Source organism: Castanea sativa, chromosome 12 (assembly GCF_040712315.1).
Source record: "Castanea sativa cultivar Marrone di Chiusa Pesio chromosome 12, ASM4071231v1".
Lineage (NCBI taxonomy): Eukaryota > Viridiplantae > Streptophyta > Magnoliopsida > Fagales > Fagaceae > Castanea > Castanea sativa.
In genome coordinates this window covers 15,997,253-16,016,680 of record NC_134024.1, presented here as the reverse complement: position 1 = coordinate 16,016,680, position 19,428 = coordinate 15,997,253, and the positions used below count along the sequence as shown (strand labels likewise).

General features: G+C 34.8%; 1 protein-coding gene across 4 annotated transcripts; it reads right to left on the bottom strand.

The window, feature by feature from the left end:
* Positions 1 to 1,563: 1,563 nt before the first annotated feature.
* LOC142619704 (rho GTPase-activating protein REN1) lies at positions 1,564 to 19,183 on the bottom strand. 4 transcript variants are annotated; one of them, XM_075792937.1, is made up of 25 exons: positions 18,966 to 19,158; positions 18,643 to 18,766; positions 18,363 to 18,452; positions 18,029 to 18,065; positions 17,104 to 17,180; positions 16,078 to 16,148; positions 15,858 to 15,936; positions 14,544 to 14,688; positions 13,896 to 14,015; positions 12,734 to 12,811; positions 12,164 to 12,219; positions 11,989 to 12,058; positions 11,352 to 11,436; positions 10,719 to 10,962; positions 9,749 to 9,964; positions 7,867 to 7,905; positions 7,576 to 7,737; positions 7,285 to 7,334; positions 5,971 to 6,031; positions 5,798 to 5,881; positions 5,442 to 5,555; positions 5,201 to 5,370; positions 4,853 to 4,913; positions 2,962 to 3,183; positions 1,564 to 2,485 (listed from the first exon to the last, which is right to left on the bottom strand). In XM_075792937.1, the coding sequence occupies exons 2-25, from the start codon at positions 18,670 to 18,672 to the stop codon at positions 2,042 to 2,044; spliced, it is 2,805 nt and encodes a 934-aa protein (XP_075649052.1). In that variant the 5' UTR covers positions 18,673 to 18,766; positions 18,966 to 19,158; the 3' UTR covers positions 1,564 to 2,041. The 4 variants fall into 4 exon arrangements, with proteins under 4 accessions (XP_075649052.1, XP_075649049.1, XP_075649048.1 ...); XM_075792934.1 differs by having other exon boundaries at positions 7,576 to 7,905; positions 19,066 to 19,183; XM_075792933.1 differs by having other exon boundaries at positions 7,576 to 7,905.
* Between the last annotated feature and the right edge of the window lie 245 nt (positions 19,184 to 19,428).

Here is a 19,428-nt window from a genome sequence, read left to right as displayed (position 1 = left end):
TATGCCATTGTATGTAAAAGGTTCCTCATTGCAAAAAAATTGTTTCAAATTGTTGGAGAAAAGGAAGCATTTAGGCAATAAGTCTTATTGCTTCCAAGGCAATAGTGGTGGCTAGTGCCAATTCACAATTATCACAATTATTTCTAAACATGTTTTGTTTAATGAAATCTGTGGAAATATTATTTCTAATCTCTAATTTACAGAGAAATTAACATACAATTTTCATTCAAAACTTGTTGCTATCAAGAGGAAAAGACAACACAAATATATATGTTTGGAGTGGTGATAGACCCACAGATGTGGTGGAGAGATTTTCATTCAAAATAACATAAAATTTTCATTCAAACTTTTTATGGGACAACTTGTAGCTCTTGATGGGGCTAAAACCGCGGATGGATCCAAGATCTAAGCAAGGGTAAGCCCTACACACCTCGGAATGACGCTCACAATGATAGCTGACGGATATTTTGGTACACATTAACAACAAATTTATTCTCGGTATAACTCACCCAACTAAAACAACAAACCTTTGATATAACTTAGGATTCTATTAATGGAATGCCTTTGGACAATTTTTAATTAATCAATTTAAGAAAATTTTGACAAAATTTTCACAGGAAATATAAAAAGTCCTCAAAAATATTAATTATTTTTTATTTTGCCATAAAAAGTTTTAAAAAATATTTTCTAAGCAAATACCATTAAAGTATCCATTAACTTTTTCCTATAACTTATTGGTTTTAAATACACTATACTTTTTGAGTCCAAAAAAAAAAAAACCAACTATACAGTCTATACTTGTATTCAATTTATTTATTTAAACAAAATAAGCTTGCAAAGAAAATTACTGGTAACTAGCTCCGCAAGTTTTGAAATAGTTACACGTTGCTAAAATCTAATTAGGATCTGAGTTAGCTAATTATTACAAATGGCATTCAGTAGGTGGGTGGACAACTGGGCAAGGCTGAGGTGGCTCACCTAGTATCATTTACAATATTTTATTTTATTGCATTTTATTAAGTTGACTCTGTTTTTATTGATGTGGTTTATAATAGGTGACTTGTTTTTGTAGGAGTAGACACTAGACACTGTACAGTATCAGCCATCTGGTAGTTTTTTTCAACCTGACTTCAATACATGTTCTCGAACCTATACCTATAAGTCCGAGTCCAAGTCAGTTTTGGACATTTCAAATTGAGTTGAAAATGTGGAAAACTTAAACCCATTTGGCTCCAGTCCAAGTCAGTGTCTGACATTTTCAAAACTGAATTGAAAATGTTCCAAAATAATTTATATTGGAGTGGTAGACCATATGTTACTATTTCTTTTTAGGTTATTTAATTTATTAATTTACTTTTTGGCATGTGATAGTGCTAAAAAGTTCAGCTTCCTTACTTCACATGCAGAACTTCAGATATGCTTTCATACAAGAAGCAAATATAAAACAAGTTTCAGATTCACAATCACATGTCTCAGTTGTATACATAATTAGTTTCACAGTTAAAAACCATTTGATTCTATTATAATTTCTTTGTGGGAAAGAAAAAGCGATAAATCAAGTCATACATTCAATCTTCATAATTCCTTGTTAGCTTAATTGAGATTCAGAACACCTCCCCCCACCAAAAAAAACCCCCTTCAAAATGGAGGCTTGATACTATGATTTTCTTCTTTAAACTTAAAAGCACCTCAGGCCAAGCAACTCCAATAGATGATGTATTTGACAATGGATGTGATTGATATAAAACCCTGCTTTGTCTTTGAACCAGCAAAAATCAGTAATCAAGATTACAAACACTTAAGCTTACATCAAGGAGAAGGAAGATCTGTACATCATAAGGCTATGGATGAGTACGGGCTTGAGCTTGATACAGGCATATCAAACTCAACCTTGTGCCAATTCTATCCAACAAGTTTCATCATTTTTTGAAGCTTTATGAACCATGTTGTGGACGATATAAGCAACATCATATGCACAAAACAATCACATCAAGTGATCATATAAGACCTGGTATCATCTAAGATCACATAAGACTTGGTATCATCTAGAATTTGTCCTTGGATGAAGAAAAGAATGGCGCTCTAAGCCTTGGCCCTCTGATCTTCCCCTATCCGGCTTATGGGGATGTTGGCCTTCTAATCTATTTCCTCTATCAGCCTTTCGGGGTGATTGGCTATCTGATTTTCTATGCCTTTCTGGGTTTTCAGGTGATTGTCCTTCAGCTCCCACTCCTTTGTAGAGGTTTGGGGGTAATGCACAATAGTCCAATTCTCCACCTATATCTGGGCTTTGAACATATTGAACTTCAGAGGCTTTGGCCTTGTCCAGATTTGGTTGACGAGAATGACGAGGTTCCAATCCTCTACCAGACCCTTGGCTTTTATCCATATGTTGGAGTTCATTTGTTATCTGGCTACGCCGTTCCTTTAGAAAGTTCAGTCGGGTTGTCAACTTTGACAACGCAGAAGTTGTTGAATTTGCTCCCTGTTTATACGCAGGTAAAGAGGTGTTATCATCACTTTATCACTAATTTGGCAATTCAAAAGAATAAACAATTAACCTCTCACAAGTCTAAGAATAAATTCAACAAGTTAATGTTCCATATAATTTCAATTGCTATCATGCATATAGTAAAGCTCCCACACATACACCACAACTAAAAAGTTCACAGCACCACCATCATTATTGTCATAACAAAATAATGGCATGTTATCATTAAGAACATGAAAACATGCATCCAAATAGATGCAGTTACAATGTTAGAATAAGACAATTGATTACACTGATTGTGTCAAGGAAAACCAGGATAAACCGATTAGGTATGAAGAAGGTGACAGTAGTTTCAATTCATTGAGGTACTCCAAAGCTCCAAAAACAACTTGACTTTGCTAAATTCAAATTCCATTAAAGCACAAGAAAACCAACAAAACTACAGTCATGGTGATATATATTTAACCTACCTCACCCCTTGAACCAGATCTCCTGGAATTGGAATTGCTTGGAGGCATAGACCTGGCTAGCGTTGGCTCTGGAGTGGAAAAATTGGCAGATGCCCCAACAGACCTGGAGTTGATGCTTGCTGGATCCAGATGCAGCTGGTGTTGAGGCAGATTTTGATCTGATAAAGATGTTGATTCCAGCAGCCTCTCACTCTCATTTTCTGCTCCATCCAAATAAGAATCCTAATGCATCCAAATCCTGAGGTAAGTTCAATGGAAATTACCAGATAAAACATTCTAAATTAGCACAATCGGGTGCTCAATAGATTGGCTGAGTTTGACTATTAAGCTCCTCAAGGCTTCTTTATTTGACAAGTACAAGCTCCTCGAGGCTTATACACCAACCACTGAAGCCTAAGTTTGAGTTTTGATTTAATTTTCTAAAAAGCAAGCCTGAGTAATGCCAGGCTCAATTTGATCAGGATTTGCTAACAGCTGAAGTGAACACAATGCTTTGTAGGGGAAAATACTAAAACAAGTCCTTAATAACTAGTAAATTAAGAGTTTAAGAAGTAGGTGTTTGATTGGGCTAAAGATCAAGCTTGTGAACAAGCTTAGACAAAACTTAAATTAACAGAACATTTAGATGGTAATTTAAGCTCAAAAGGTGGGAAAATAAGAGCCAAGAGCTCAAAATTAAACTCAAGCTTGATCCAAGTTCAACATAGGCCAGCTTGAAGAAAGTAATAGGCAACTCAGCTTTTGCACACCTAGTTTCTATCTAATATTATTTCAGATAAAATAAGATGGCTGAAATTTAATATCAGATAAGATACAATCAGGAAAAACTTATATTTCTAAGAATAGATAAACAGATGAGCAGAACCAAAAGGGCATACGTAGGTGGGGACCGTGAAAGTCCAGGAAAAATTTTATTGTAAGACTATCGTGTTGCTGAAGACTTCAGCTTGCATATTTAATGTCATGAACCAAAAAAGGGGGAAAATATTTATATCTGCATTACTTTATTCCAGATATTTCAGGTTCCTTCAATCACAAAACACTGGAATATTGAGTTAAGTAAATTTGTGAAGAAGAATAGCAACTTACCCTGCCTTACATTGACCTCACAAAGAAAAAATTAATTTCTATGCTAGACTTCCTCTGGTATATCAAATATTCTTTTATTCTTCCCTTATGTTTTTCTCTTTAATGACTGGTGGGCAAATTTGATCTCAAAGATTCAAATCCTAGATTATTAGGTTTTCCTGTGTTATAGGCTTCCATCATTCATTGTTATTCAAGACAGTTTTCAGGAAAAACAAATAGAAATAAAAACTGAAGTTGGTGAATAATATGAATACCATAATAAAAAAAATGGATGATCTCTAATTATATATTTCTTTCAAATTTATTGTTATTATGAAAATACAGAGCATAGTTGAAATTTATTTACTACTTATTCTCATGTATCCACCAAAATTTATGCAAAATGAAAAGCCATCCCTCCACAGAAGATAAGACTAGCAGACATATTTGCAAAAACAGTTCCTAAGCTAGATACAATTTTGGTTCCTCATTCAACAAATCCAGTCCAGCTCCAGCAAAATCTTAGGACCCAACAGGCCAGCATCATTAAAAGATAAAATTCACATCTATTGGGTCCCAGAGCAAAGTTTCATCAGCTAAGTGAGACCTACCATTCAAGTCTTGTTTTTCCAAAACTATAAAATGATCTTATTGTGCTCACACGGCCATAACTGATTGGATGATTAAATATAGAAGAGAGAAATTGTGCAGATACTCCATTAGTCAGAATGTCACTCATCCATAACTAACCTGAGGAAATTCTAGCATTCACCCAATTGAGACTCTTGCTCAAAGAATAATCTCAAATGCTACATGAATTTACCTGGCTTCTTGACCTTTCATAAAGTGAAGTGGCTGTGGCTTCAGTATCCTGCTTATCTTTCCTGTACCCAAATTTCCGAGGGATAAAAAGAATGAGTAATCAAACTAAAGTAACCAAATATCCAAAAGATGAATATTCTTCACACATTTATCTGCTTCAGATCACCAAAGGCCTTATACACATATGTGGGTGACTGGTAAGTAAACTATATATGAATTTGGTATATGTCTTACATCATAACATTTCAAGCATTAAAAGTAACATGTAAACTTTAGTAAATCTTTTTACAAATATCAAGTAGAAGATGATGCAAGAAGAGATGGACCATTATGTAAAATAAAAACTTACAGTTTTGCTTGTTGATCCAGAGTTTGTTGGGGTTCATTGTATGAAGCATGCATAGAACCATAGTTTTGTTCACGCTGTTGACTAAGCTGTACTCCAAGATCATCGACCTTCTTCTTCAATTTGATGACATCTTCCTCTGCCTTAGCTATTTCCTCAAGCTCTGCCTTAGTCTTTGGCACATTTGCAAGTTAAAAAATAGATCAAAGCAAATTATGGCATATTAAATGTGAGGTAGACTAACCTTTTCATCAATAGTGGCTAAAACAGGTAAAGGCCATTGAGAAATTTGAATTCCTCCTTCAAGAGTGCTCCTCAAGTCTCTTTCTTTTTGCAACTGTTCCTGTAGTCTGGCTACCTGTAAGTACAATTAACACTCAAATGAGGCCTTCCTCATCACATTTAGTTACCAAATATATAATTCAATTAAAATCCACGCATCAAAAAGATCAGAAAATAGCATTCAGAACATTTAGAATGAACACAACACAGGAATAATGTGTGTATGAGCACAGGTGTGCGGGAGTGTGTGAATGTTCTTTTAGGAAAAAAGAAGGAAAAGGAAAAGAAAAGGAAGTATCTCCAATATGAAAAAAGTACATCTTGCTCAAGAGCTAGACGACGTTCATGCAAGGCCTTCTTTCGTGTTTCCAGGCCAGCTTGCAGATCTGCATTCCCTTTAGCCTGCAAAGAGAAATTTTAATTAACATTAAAATTTCCCCCCAAAATTTCTTACAAGGATAACTTAAAAGAGAAATATTTGAATCCTCCACCTCCTCTGCAATTCTGTTTTCCAATTCAGTTTTGGTGGCCTGAAGCCTCTGGATTTCCACCCTACATAAGCGTCAAAAGAAAAAACGAAATTACATGGATAGAACAATTGGGAGTAAATTAAGAGCCACCATCTGTATTAAAGTACAATGCATACACAGAATCAAACTTCTCTCTTGACTGTTTAAAATTTATTCGTTGTAAATGCACCACCATAAATGACAAAGGCAAATGGCCAAAATCTCATGGTAATCACTAAAGTCTTCAGAGAAATACATAGACCTAATACTGAAAGTATGTGCCATCGTGATCAAAATGCATTTATGATAAACATTGTAAAGATGCAACTATTTACAATTGTATACTACATTTTGAGCGGGGCAGGGGTTGGAGGAAAGAAAAGAGAATTTTCACCGAGTGAGAAAACACAGTTTTTATCACATAAACCTACTCAATAGAATTGAAAAGATAATTGACAGTGGAAAACAGTGTTACAACCTGATATCCAACACTTCTCAAAAGAACCCCTTTTCAATAAACCGTGGGGGATAATTGACAATGAAAAATAAAATCATTCATTTAGAACTCTAAAATCCTTGATCAGTATTTAATTCTTGAAAAAGAAATGAGACTATCAGGGTTTTGAATAATTCTTCATCTTTATAAAGATGGAGCTCCAACTATTCCAACCTTGAATAAATACTCTAAAATAGAATATCATACCAAGACATCATTGTGGCTTTAATATCAAGACACTGTCAACATATGATGATAATCTTAGATAACACAGTGGCTGTCCTCTTCCCTATCTCTACTAATTAAAAAGAAAGAAAAAATTCCTAATGAAAGCATATTCTTTTCTTCAATCTTCATATTTCTCCCGCATCACTCTTTCCTGTCCCCCTCCCCCCAGCCCCTCTCTCGTTTAATTATTAGGTACTCCATGAGCAAAAATCTCCCCCTCACAAAATTAAATCTAATGTGTGGGTCCTTGTGGGGCTCACTATTCATATGGATGGGCGGGAAGCACTGTTTCAGAGATACCTTGTAGTGACCCAGCATTTAACTTCCCTTTAGTGGTGAGTCAAACACACAGCAACAATAACAAAGCCTTGGTCCTAAAATTTGGGGTCGGCTATGGATCCCCAATAGATTAGATTAGGTTGGCCACACTCCACCTCCAGTGAAAGTGTCAGGCCTGTTGTACATGGCATCAATGGACAATACAAGATGCAACAAAATCTACAGAAATATATGTTTCTGAAATTCACATAGGAAAAGAATTGCTTTGTGCAGAAGATAGATGTATCACTTACTCATCTTCTATGCCATAATCAATGGATTCCATGGAAAGGTTCTTCTTTGCCTGCACTCATGTAAAATAAATAAACTAAAAAACACTCTCATGACAACAGCAAAAAAAAAAAAAAATATTGAAGCATGGATGACAATTTGAGCAATTCAAAATAAATGGATGTCAAGATTCAAATCCTCTATTGAAAAAGCTAGACTAAATATAATTGTAAAAGATATAGCTGGAGAAACATGACTAAGAATAGAAGGCATCGAAGCAAAAATGTGTATCATAAATCCAGAAAAATACTCACAGAGGTACGTCCCCACATAGTGCGCCGCCTAGCACCATGTACAGGTCCATTCGATGTGGTTGTAGCCTTTTGTATGCGCGAGGATGGACTGGGACTAGTAGAAGCAGGAACTGAACTTGATTCTTTAGAAACATTTCCTAGGAGTTCAGCAGACTCAATATCCTGCATTGCTGAACTATTATTGCTTTGATTCAGAAAATTCCCACCACTTTCTAGACCATCATGTTGAGTCATTGAAGTTTTATTCAAATTTGATGAAAACAAATGTCTGTCTTTGGAAGCATCACCTACTTCAAGAGACTTGGAACCCAAGTCTGAACCATCAAAATCCTGCACCTTTCAACTAGTTAGTACAAATTTAAAAAGCATCATAATCCAGCACCTCTCGAATAGTTAGTATGACTGGGGTAGCCTCACTCTCTCTCTAGAAAACAAAATATCAATCAAAATAAAGAAATGTTGAATATTGCCTCAAATTCCTAATTACTTTTGGTTTGGGTTTCCTTGACGTAGAAGGAAAGGTTTTTCCTTGGTGTAGCAAAAAATGAATTTACTAGGTGTAGAAGACAAGAAATTTACTATTCTCCATGACATAAAAGGAAAAGTATTCTTTATTGCAGAAGTAATAGGCATTCCTTGTCTATTAAGGAATAGGATTGAAGTCTTATAAATAGGCATTGCTACAAAGGGTTTGGTGGCTTTTGCCCAAGGTTCCTCCCACGTGGGGAGAGGTGAAAGGGTGAAAGGCTCCTAGAAGAACATGAGTGGGTTTCTCTGAAGAGTAGTTGGTAAATTATTTAGGTTGAAAGATTACTCAGGGTTATGTATTGAGAGTTTGTTTGAGTTTGTGTGTGAGGGAGTTATTGGGTGTATTGGGGTTTTGGGTTTGTGAGTTTATGTTGGTGAGGTTTGTGAGTGTTGTTTGTGTGAGTTGTGAATGTTGATTAATGTTGTTGTAAGTTATATTGTTGATAGCGGATATTTTGGTTGGCATTTCCCGTGGTCGTAGGCATGGAGTTGGCCAAACCACTTTAAATATTGCTGTCTCGTGTGGTTGTTTTATTTTCTGGTTCATGTGAATGCGTTTCTGCTAGCCCCAAATCACAATAATTGATATTAGAGCTTCTAATGTTTGCATAACAAGAAAGAATCCAGAGCAGACAGACAGCACATATATATATGAAGAGAATGGCGACCCACTAATGTATATGAGCAGAGGAGAATAAACACTAGCACTGAGCTCAGTAGGTGGTCTTGCAATGAAATCACAAGACTTGCATGATTACGCGAAATAGGTTTGAGTTTGTACCAGCCACACTTTAGGCAGATTGGTTCCTCAAAAAGAGGGGGAGGGGGGCACAGGTTCAACCTCCCAGGACAGCATATTTAGTAAAGGTGGAGGCTAGCAGCTTCAAAGTTCGAGGCTCCAGGCTCTAGTCCAAAAGAATCAACGGGAGAAGGAAAAGGGGAGAAAGGGGGAGGGGGGATCAAGTCAAAAAGCAATGAAAAACTTATTTTAAAATAAAAAAAGGCGAACCAATAAAATGGTTGATAGACAATAATATAAAGACTTAAAAGAAAAGTGATAGAAGCATTTAATGAGTAAATTTAGTAATTTAATCATGTGCAGCAAAGACCGATCAGAACACATTAAGAATTGACTTAGTATCGAATAAAAGGCCATAATGCAATTCAGTGAAGATAGATTTCCTATAACCATAATTAGTTTTATAGTATTCCACATACACAATCATACCAGTGACTATCAAAATAAAACCATGATTGATCTGAAAAATGGCAGAAATAATGTTTGAGAAAAAAGGGTGAAAGAATCTAGGCTTCAGAACTGGATGAGTATCTGTATTAATTTGAAAGTCAATCTAGATGTCTTCAAGAGAGAACTTAGACATGACAATAGACTCTCTAAGTACATTGCAAAGCAAACACAAATGGAAAACATGTACGTCTAAACACATAGCAAGACTACAAGGTTGCTCAGATGTAGGAATGCAGAAGCACCAAATATTAATCCTAATCAAACCTAGAAGTCCAATGCACCAAATATTTATTCTCAGTTCTGGCAATAGGAATGGAGAAGGATAAATTATCCCTTTACTACAATGAGAGTGTGCAAGTAAATAGGATGCTCATGTAAGAAAGTACAGAGACAAACCTGATCATCACACAGATCATAGTCTCCAGGGTCACCACTCTCACTGCAGGTTTCACCTGATGCATTTTCAACATTATCACCTGCTTCTGCATCAGACTCATGTGTAGCATCACCATATTCATCATCTTCATAGGACTCATCATCATCAGTTGCCTCTTCACTCTCACTTCCGCTCTCTTCTGTGTCGGTGTATATTTCAGGGGAGATGGACCCTTCCTGCAAACACACTAGAATTCATGAGTCACAAAGAAAAAGTAAGAATTAATTCACAAAGAAGCCATTGAGCTCTAGTTCAAATGGTACTTCCACCACCCTTAACAATGGGATGGAAGGTAAGGTTGGGGTTCAAGACCCACAACCTGTGTATGTAGCGTACCAATAAAAAAACTTCACACTGAAGTTGTTATCTGATTTTAGCAATAGCCAATACAGCATTTTACTAATTATTTTATAGCACTGAAAAACCCTCAAATTTAAATTTTTATGCTAGTAAATGAGCTCAAACTCTTTGGGGGTTAATAGCAAGGAGACAGAAGATATGCATTAATACTTCACAATTCCATAAGGAGGATACAAGGAAGCACCTTCATCAGTGGAGTACCTGAACTAGTTTGAAAATGAAAAGTAAAATGATAAAAAGAAATATTTCTACTAAAGTTGATATGTCATCTTCATTGAATGGCAGTTATTCGCTCCTTGTCAACTGACTCCATTCTTTTTTTTAAAAGAGTTTATATGGAGTTTATTGCAATCTCAAATAATGTTTGAAAGATCTATAAGAAAGAAAAAACACCTATGGAATTCCTAGATCATTAGGACAATTAACATGTAAAAAACCTAATCATGAAAGAAAAACATATAGCCCATACTAGCACAGATATGAATGTGTGGGTGTGGGAAGTGCGTGGGAAAATGATAATAGGAAAGCATATCAAAACTGACTGTGAATGAGGAAGACATTAGAACTTACCCCAAATATGTTATCATACTCCTCCAATAAGGTTATAACAATGGCTTGAGCATGGTTAGCTGCAGCAGCTGCTTGCAGAAGTTGTGCAGAACCATCACCACCAACATCAAAATTAGTTTCAATTTCACAATCACCAGCTAAAAGGGGACGCAAAAGTAACGGAGCCATGCAAGCAGCGACAGCTGAGGAGCTCATTCGATTCTCAGCTTTGTGAGATGCTACAATTTGCATCATCACAAGTACTCTAAACGGGGGCAAAAATAAACAGATTAAAAAATAAAACAACATCCAATAAAAAATGCAAGGAGGTAAGGCTAGTGAGAGTATAATTTTCAGATGGGGAAAACAAAAAGGAAAAGAAATGATCATATATAAAAAAATATATATCAATATCTGTCTATATGTGCCATTGCGTGCGAGTGTCAATTTCCCCATTTATCTAAGAATTCAAAGTACAATCAATATTGAAACTGAAAAGGAAAAATAAGCATTAAATTAAAGAGAAAAAAGGCATTCAAAGAAATAGTTTCTATTTGAAAAAATGAATCTAAAAGATAATTAAATTACGACAAACACAATATCTGTATAGTCAAACAGACATAGAGGTGATAGTAAACATGATGTATGAACTACCTCTGCAATAAGCGGCGATTAGGCTCCGGAAATGTTTCACATATTGCTGCACGCATAGCATCAACTCTAACACTACGATCAGTTCCTGGACATCATTGAACAATAAGAAAAGTGAACATTAAAAAGAATACTGGGCATATGGTAAAACATCCAAATGTAATGTGTTGTATAAAATTTCCTTTGATAATTTCCACAGCATCTCCAAAGAAGAGACTATAGCATATCTTGTACATAGGAAAGTTTCTCGTCATACAATTAATTTTTTTATCAAAATAAAAAAATGTAAACACATTTATGAAAAAGCATGAGAGCGAGATCAAAATAGTTAAAAATTCCATTTTCTGACTGCTCTTTTCCAAGTAATATCCATGGCTCTATGCACCTATTGAAATAAGGAAGTGAAAAGTCACATCCTCCAGTAAATTCTAAATGTTCAATCACATTTGTTTTGTCACAAAGGTAGTTCTCCTCACCACCAAATGTTAATGATTTATATGCATTGAATACATTTTCAACTTATTCCCCAACATTTTACTATGTTAGCACTAAATGTATTGTAATGTGGTAAATTACAACTAGGCCTGCAAGCAACAACAAAACAAAAGATGGTAAACAAACAGTTGATCAACAGACTTACGACATGCTTCTAAGAGTGCTTTGCAGCAAGATGCAGGAACTGGAGAAGATGGCAACTCCCGGAGGACATACTGGGATAATTACAAGAAAAACAATTAACAAAACGGTTTAGCATCCATTGTGTGCTGTAACCTACATGAAGGATCAATATTTTTGCTATAATTATAAGGAGATACCTTGACACAATCAGCAACAATATGTGGATCCTCCTCTGGAGAAAACTCAATTTTTCCTAAATTAAAACATTATCCAAAAACTGTTAAGATACAGACATTAAACCCAAAAAACAAAAACGAATCTCTAATGTGAAGCCACAATACAACTATGGTTTCTTTTACTGAAACACTCCAAAGGCAAAGAGGAGTTCATATAATTGACCATTAGTTTTTTTTTTTTTTTTTTCACTGTGATTGTCTTTATTTCATTTTAAAAATAAAATAAATAAATAAATAAACAAATTTGTGGTTATGTCCATATAGCAAGTGGCAGTTTTTCACAGAGGGTAAATTCAAAAAATAAAAATTACAAATCAGTTACTACAGTCCTATTCCCACATCTTATGGTGTAGCTAATTGCCAATTCACCCATATAACAACTATGATATAAATTCAAGATCTGAAAAGTGAGAATCACCTTGCATGCAAAACTTAATGAACCAAAAAAAGAAAAGAAAAAAAGATGATGCATTTAATTATGAATATAAGATTAAAGTTAGTCAAGAACAGCATATATCCAAAGAAACCCACCCTGCTCATATTCCCGAATTCGACGTTCAACATCCTCAACATAGGCAGCTTGTCTCAAGATCCCTTCTACTTTGACGCCTGTTATATTTTTTATCAGATAGATAAACAAAGCAACAAAAAAAACATATATTTATGTGTATCCAAACCAATAACGAAAGGAGCCCTACAGATCGACAATTGCTATATTAACAAAAAACCCAAAGTGAGAGCTATAACTTAAATAACAAATGAGGGTAACTGTGGCAAATGAAATTAAAGTGTGCTGTAATGCATATTAGATGTTGCAAGCATTTGGCAGGAAAAAAAAAAAAGAATAGACACTTTATTTTTCTGTAATCATATTACATTTGCATGATTTCTGCACAAAAAAAGCTAAAATTAAACAAGACGAGATTATTTAGAAACTGCACCAAAATAAATTTCTATAGTGAAACAAGAATAAAGTCTTGACATTGATTAGAACTTGCCCAAAGATATAAATGTTCAGTACAGCAACAAGTTCTACAGGACTACAATATTTAAAAACATATTAAATCTTCCACAATCCACCAGTCATCCTCAGATTGAACATTGAAACTCATCTATATCTTTTTCCTACCGATTTCTCCTGGGATCACTATAGTAACATAATTAAATGAATGGAGTTCGAAATTTTCAAATGAAAATTTGAAATTAAGCTAATGGTTTTTAAAAATTTTATAAAATCCCAGATGAAATATGTATTAATAGATTTCCTGGCAGTAGATTATTCATACATGTTGCAAAAAGTTGTTAAAATTATACACTCTTTTTATCGTAGTATGCCATCTTCCATTAGGAAGAGAAAGATTTGCGGCCAATACATATTTAACCTTCAATGCAAGAATATAGCTATTAAACTTCAATAGAGTAATAAAATCAGCTAATGACACACCCATAAGCTGTGGAGCAGCAAGAGAGTCAATAATTAAAGATCCTCTAATGACACAAGCACACTAAAGATTCTCTCAAGCATAAGATTGAAAGGGGAAAAAACATTATTTCAGAAACATTATTTATAATATTATTCAGAAGACAGATATGCATTAAAAAGTAAATTATTTCACAGAATTCACATTTTAAAGTACCGCAGAAATGAGATCCTAAATGATAGCTCTAGGGGGGGAAAAGGCACTAGACCCACCGTACTCTTCCATAAAGTTAAGGGCTTTTTCCAAAAAAGATGGAGTTCCATCAACATCTTCCAAAGCAAGTAAAACTGGTCTGCCAATAACTGAAGATTTCACTGGCGGTCCCTCCTTCACTGCAAAAGAAGTAAGGAAAATATCAAATATCTCAATGAAGTGAAAATTACCCCAAGTTCAACTTCAAAACAGTATGCCTCATCACACAAGAATAAATGTTCCAGATACTAGTCAAGATATATTTTCAAGAACTTTCATGCTATTATTGACAAAAACTTACAAAACCTAGTACATGGGAAGTTTATTAAAGAATAATATCATGAAAACAAAAACAAAACAAAAAAAATACTATTGGAACAACACAAGGTGTTTTTTCTGTTCTCATAGTTACAGCAGAGTTAATCCACTGCCCAGATATTTTAATTGCAACCAAAGGTTCTGATGAGAACGAAGCTATATGGAGACCACTCAGACGTACTTAACTTAATGAAAATGAAGCTAATGATTAAATTTTATTCATTCTCATGCCAAAAACTGTTTTTTATGAAGCAACTCTACCAGCTCAGAAATAATGCAAAACATAAGCACAAAAAACAAAGTGTGAAGTTAAACAATAGATGAAAAGCATGATGACAACAAGGGCATACACTGGTCCGAAGAATTATCAACTGAATCAGTCTGATCATTCCTGAAGATACCATTTTGCCCCATCACAATACCTGAACTTGGTGCTTGTGACAGAGCATTCTCAAGTGCAGTCTTCCACTCATACAAATCCTCCGACGTTTCAGCCTGTAATACCATAAAAAAGGCACATCAGAAGCAGACAGAAAAAATTGAATAACAAGCCCAGAGGAGCCTTCTCTATTCTTACGTTTGCCCCAATCATTTTTGGACTTGATCAAGTTTCAACATGTCTTCTGTATGTTTTTCCCGCTCAAATAAAAAGTCCGAATTCCATGAAGTTATCATTCAGAAGGACTATTTATGTTTTTCTCTCCATATTTCTAGTTTTGGCCCCAAAAGCTTCCCCAAGTAATATGGCCTTCATGAAATTCTTGAAGCAAATGCAGTTCCCACCAAAGGTTCCATGTGATGAGGATCATATTTGATGAGGTGGCATTGAAATAAAATGGTTCCAACTTCCTTGCTTATGAATCTTATGGTTCTCTTTTTTAAAATTTAAATTAAAATTAAAATAAAAGGCCTTTGGAAGAGTTTTGTGTAGATTTTGCACTCAATTTACGACAAGTTTCCATTAATTAGTACATACATCATGAACTCTTAAGAGATCTAGTCAGGCCCCAATCTTTATCCCCTCTATCATCTTTTTCCTTCTCTTTCTTTGTCTTACAGTTTACTTTACACAACCAGCCTTTCTTTAAACCTTAAAAACCAATTCAACCGTTTTTAATTCAATAATTGTTGTGGGGATGGGGGGGGAGGAGGATTTGAACCCTAGAAGCCTCTGCTAGAAAAATCAGGATATGCCAGTTGAGCTACAAGGCTCTTGGCTACTCTCGGTCAACCAAATAGATTTGACCCATGAATCCTTAAGGAAAAATTTGAAAATTTATAAACTGAATCGCCATTTAAAGGAGGGATAAAAGCTCTTCCTTTTCCAACTAGTTGAGGCTAGCAGTATTACAAGAGTTCCATCATTCCAGCTTCAGGTGCAAAATCTGTTTTATTTATTATTATTACTTTAAACTTCCAATCTTTTGAGCAATATTCCCCTTTAAATCATCTTATACTGTTTCAAAAGTCATTCATAAGGGCACTGTGTTTTGTATTTTATACATATGAAAAGCAAATAAAATTTGGGATGCATTGATTATAATGACTTGAAAGAATGACACATCACAGTTTACATTATTAGACGTGATTATACCAATTTTTGAAGTAGTTCTACACCAGTCAAGCAAAGAAAAAAGTTCTTTTTTTAAGGATGGGGGAAGCACCTTAAGTGTGAAAGCTCGACCATCACGACCATCAGGAAAGAGCACAGTCAATAGTTTTTTATCTGCTTTGACCTCCACACTATAGATTATTGAAATGAAGGACAACAAGGTTAGTAAACTTCTCCATTTCCATAATGGGCAAAACCATGAGAAGGAAGCCGGAAAACCAAGTAAACTCTAACTAGGAATTAAAAACAAAAAGAAAAATAAAAAAGCCAACCTGCCTGAATTGTTGAGGTCAATACCACCAAGGGTCAAATTCACTTCACTCCCCTTCTGAGGAACAACATTCTGAAAATTAAAACAATAGTAGATTGAACCTTCTGAAACCTTAATGTAGTACGTCACACGCAATACATACATAGGTAGGGGTGTGTGTGTGTATAAAGGTCCTTTCATTCAGCTACTGCTTCGCACACCTGATCTAATATAAAGCATAAGATTAAAATTAGGCAATTGAGTTGACTACGCTATGCTAATTCCCCTGTGAGTCCAAACACCAAGAGCATCTACCATACCAAGCCATGGTCAATGAATAAGTTTTTCAAATTATCTCAAAGATCATCATATCCTGTGCATAAGGCTCCCTCTTCTTTGAGGTCTAGAGAAAGGAGTTTTCGTTCACTTATTCATAACTAGAATGCTAAGCATGTGGTTTCTCCAGTTAACTAATCTATGCAACTATGGGTTAAAGATATGGCCGATTAAAGTCAATTTGAATGCCATTTTAAAATATTACTTAACAGTTCTATTCATTCATAAACAACTATAACTGGCTCCTTTTTCCTGTGTTCAGTATTGACTAACTGCTTAAGGTATTATCTTATAGGCCATCCATAAGAGCCAATCAATATTATTATCAGAAGCAAGAACAGCAGCAACATACTCCTCTCCATGCAAGGAAAATCAGCAAACTCCATAGCCAGTAACTAGATCTGCTGCTTGAAGTGGACATGTGTCCCCAAAAGTGTTTCAATTGGAAACAGCCACTATATATTAGGGAAGGGAAAGGAGATGAAATCTGAAACTAAATTCTTCTGGATTAGAGTGAAAAAAAATGCAAATAAAGGATGATCATGGTATGTAAGTTTTAGCTTCAAATATCTTAGCAAAGAAAACCCAAAGCCGACCCCAACAGCTCTTAATCAGTTCATTGTGTCCTTCTTCATCATTTTAAAATAACTGCTACAATGCTATAACAGATTTCACAAGAATACAGATTAAAGGAAACTAAACAACTACTTACTGGATCACTTCTGAAGAAGACCAAGGAAGTACGTGTTAAAATAAACCACCTTTTCTTCCAGGATGTCCATCCAATCCCTATATAAAAAAATTACATAAACATTAATTTCAGACATCTTCAAATGCCTTAGTTAGAACATTAGTGTTAAATGTACACTAAATTAAGAAATATGTGTTGGGTAGAAATAAGAGTAAACCATAACTGCACTGCCCTGATAAAAGAAATGTGCGCGCGCGTGTGTGTGTGTGTGTGAGAGAGAGAGAGAGAGAAAGCAAGACTAATGAGTTCTGTCAAAAATCGGTATCGTCATTGAAACACAAAACTTGATAGTTTATTCCAGCAGTCAACCTATTCTGGAAGTAACAAACCTTATCCTCAGCCAAGAAAAATCATCTCAAGTAAATAACAATGATTAAAACTTTAAAATGTCCATTTGAAAAACTTTTGGTCCATTCAATGGCTTGACTATATGCACAACACCACGAGCCATTCTAAATTAGCAAACAAATGTAAATAAACGCAAAAAAATTCATCTATAATTATTCAAGTATACAGATACATGCACAACAGACAAACTGTAACTGCCTAGCCAAAAATAAAATTTTTTTTTTTTTTAAAAAAAAAAACAAACAAACAAACAAAAAAACAGAAATTGTACGTAAATATTTTCCCTTAACCCCCACACACACAAGAGAGAGAGAGAGAAGGAAATGGCAGAGGAGTTTAAACACAAAACAAACAAGAAAAACCATATATACCACTGCTGGTTCTAAGGAAACCCAAACCAATATCAGCAATCATGAAAATTGTGACATCTTAGAAAAACTAGCAGAAATTTAGAACACCTAAGGTGTTTACAGTCCATGTCTTGCTTCTTGTTAATTCAGTATAAATTTTATATGCAAACCAAGGAAATAAAACACACCTTTGGATGATATAAAAAGCGGCCCGCTCTTGAAAACCTGCAAGACAGTTATGCTTCAGTACACCTTAAGTTTCAGGGCTTCTAATAGAAATAAACAACAAAAAATACAATATATATATATATATAGTATATACACCTTTCCTATTCAATTTTTTTGTTCATCATATAACAAAAAAATGTTCTCACATGGAAATTGATATGATACCAAACTTTCATTCAAAAATCTCACAATAAAAATTATGATGACAATAAAAAGACCAATGTGCAAGTATCAAAAATGTATAAAGCATTAAACACATTGAAAAGTAATATTCAAAATAAAAAGGCTTATTACTGTATTGCCACCCCGATACCGCAAATACTCCGGCTGCGGAGGCGGAGGAGGTGGTCGTGGATCGTCGTCGCAGCCGCCGCCACCTTCTCCCTATAACACAATACACCAAAATTCATCAAAACCATGCACTCAAATCCCTCATTCAAACATAACAATGAATTTTCGTTAACTAAAATTTAATCTAATTTATACGTAATCACAATGTGTATTCAAAATTCAATTCATTCAAACGAAAATTTGAACAAAAAGTCACATTGGAGAGAAATTGAAGCCAAAGTACCTGAGAAGATTCTGCATTTCGGGTAGTCATATCTCTGATCCCAAAATCACAGAATCGTTATAACCAAAAAATACAAATTTCGGCAAAAAATTACGAGCTAAGCTAATTGGATCAAACACCGTTCCTGCAATCACATTGATCAAACTCGTAATGAAATTTCAAAAAAACAGAAAAATCAATCAAAGAACATTCAGAAACAAACCTAATCCACCAAAAATGGTTAACCGTATTATTGCTTCTATAAATAGAAAAATAAAAACTTTTTTTTTTCAAATGATGATTTCAGAAACGTGTAATGCGAAAATACTTTGATTTTACATTACCTTGTGTAAAAGAAAAAAATAAATTAAATTAGAGCGCGTTTGGATGAAAAGAAAAAGAGGAGGAAGAAGCATATAAAAGAAAAGTGAAACAGAAACAGACTTCTCTCTCTCTCTCTCTTTCTCCTTTTGCTTTCTGAATTTTCTCTCTCTTGGTCCGTAGAGGCAGAATTGTTGTTTGTTTTTCCAACGGAAACCCGGGGGGTCAAGCGAGAAAAACCCAAATAGAGCGGGGAGAAAGTCTATAAACACATACAAATTTGACAAACACAATTTCACACTTTGGCTGACGTGGCAGATTGATAACAAAAATTTAAAAAAAAAATGTATGAGCGTGGCACAATTTATTACACAACTTTTACTGTAACTCAGCACATGACAATTTATGAGTGGTAAAAAAGTGTTGTAGGTTCATGTGGGTTTACACTTCCACCACTCATGACTCATCATGTGACGTGTTGTGGCA

What these genes read in the sequence shown, in the direction of transcription:
- LOC142619704 (XM_075792934.1), bottom strand. Translation starts at nt 18,672, where the DNA reads ATGACTACCCGAAATGCAGAATCTTCTCAG. An exon ending in TGATAATTCTTCGGACCAGT is followed by an intron (nt 14,016 to 14,543) that starts GTATGCCCTTGT and finishes CTTCTTTTGCAG; the next exon opens with TGAAGGAGGGACCGCCAGTG. An exon ending in CTGGATCAACAAGCAAAACT is followed by an intron (nt 4,914 to 5,200) that starts GTAAGTTTTTAT and finishes ATTTGGGTACAG; the next exon opens with GAAAGATAAGCAGGATACTG.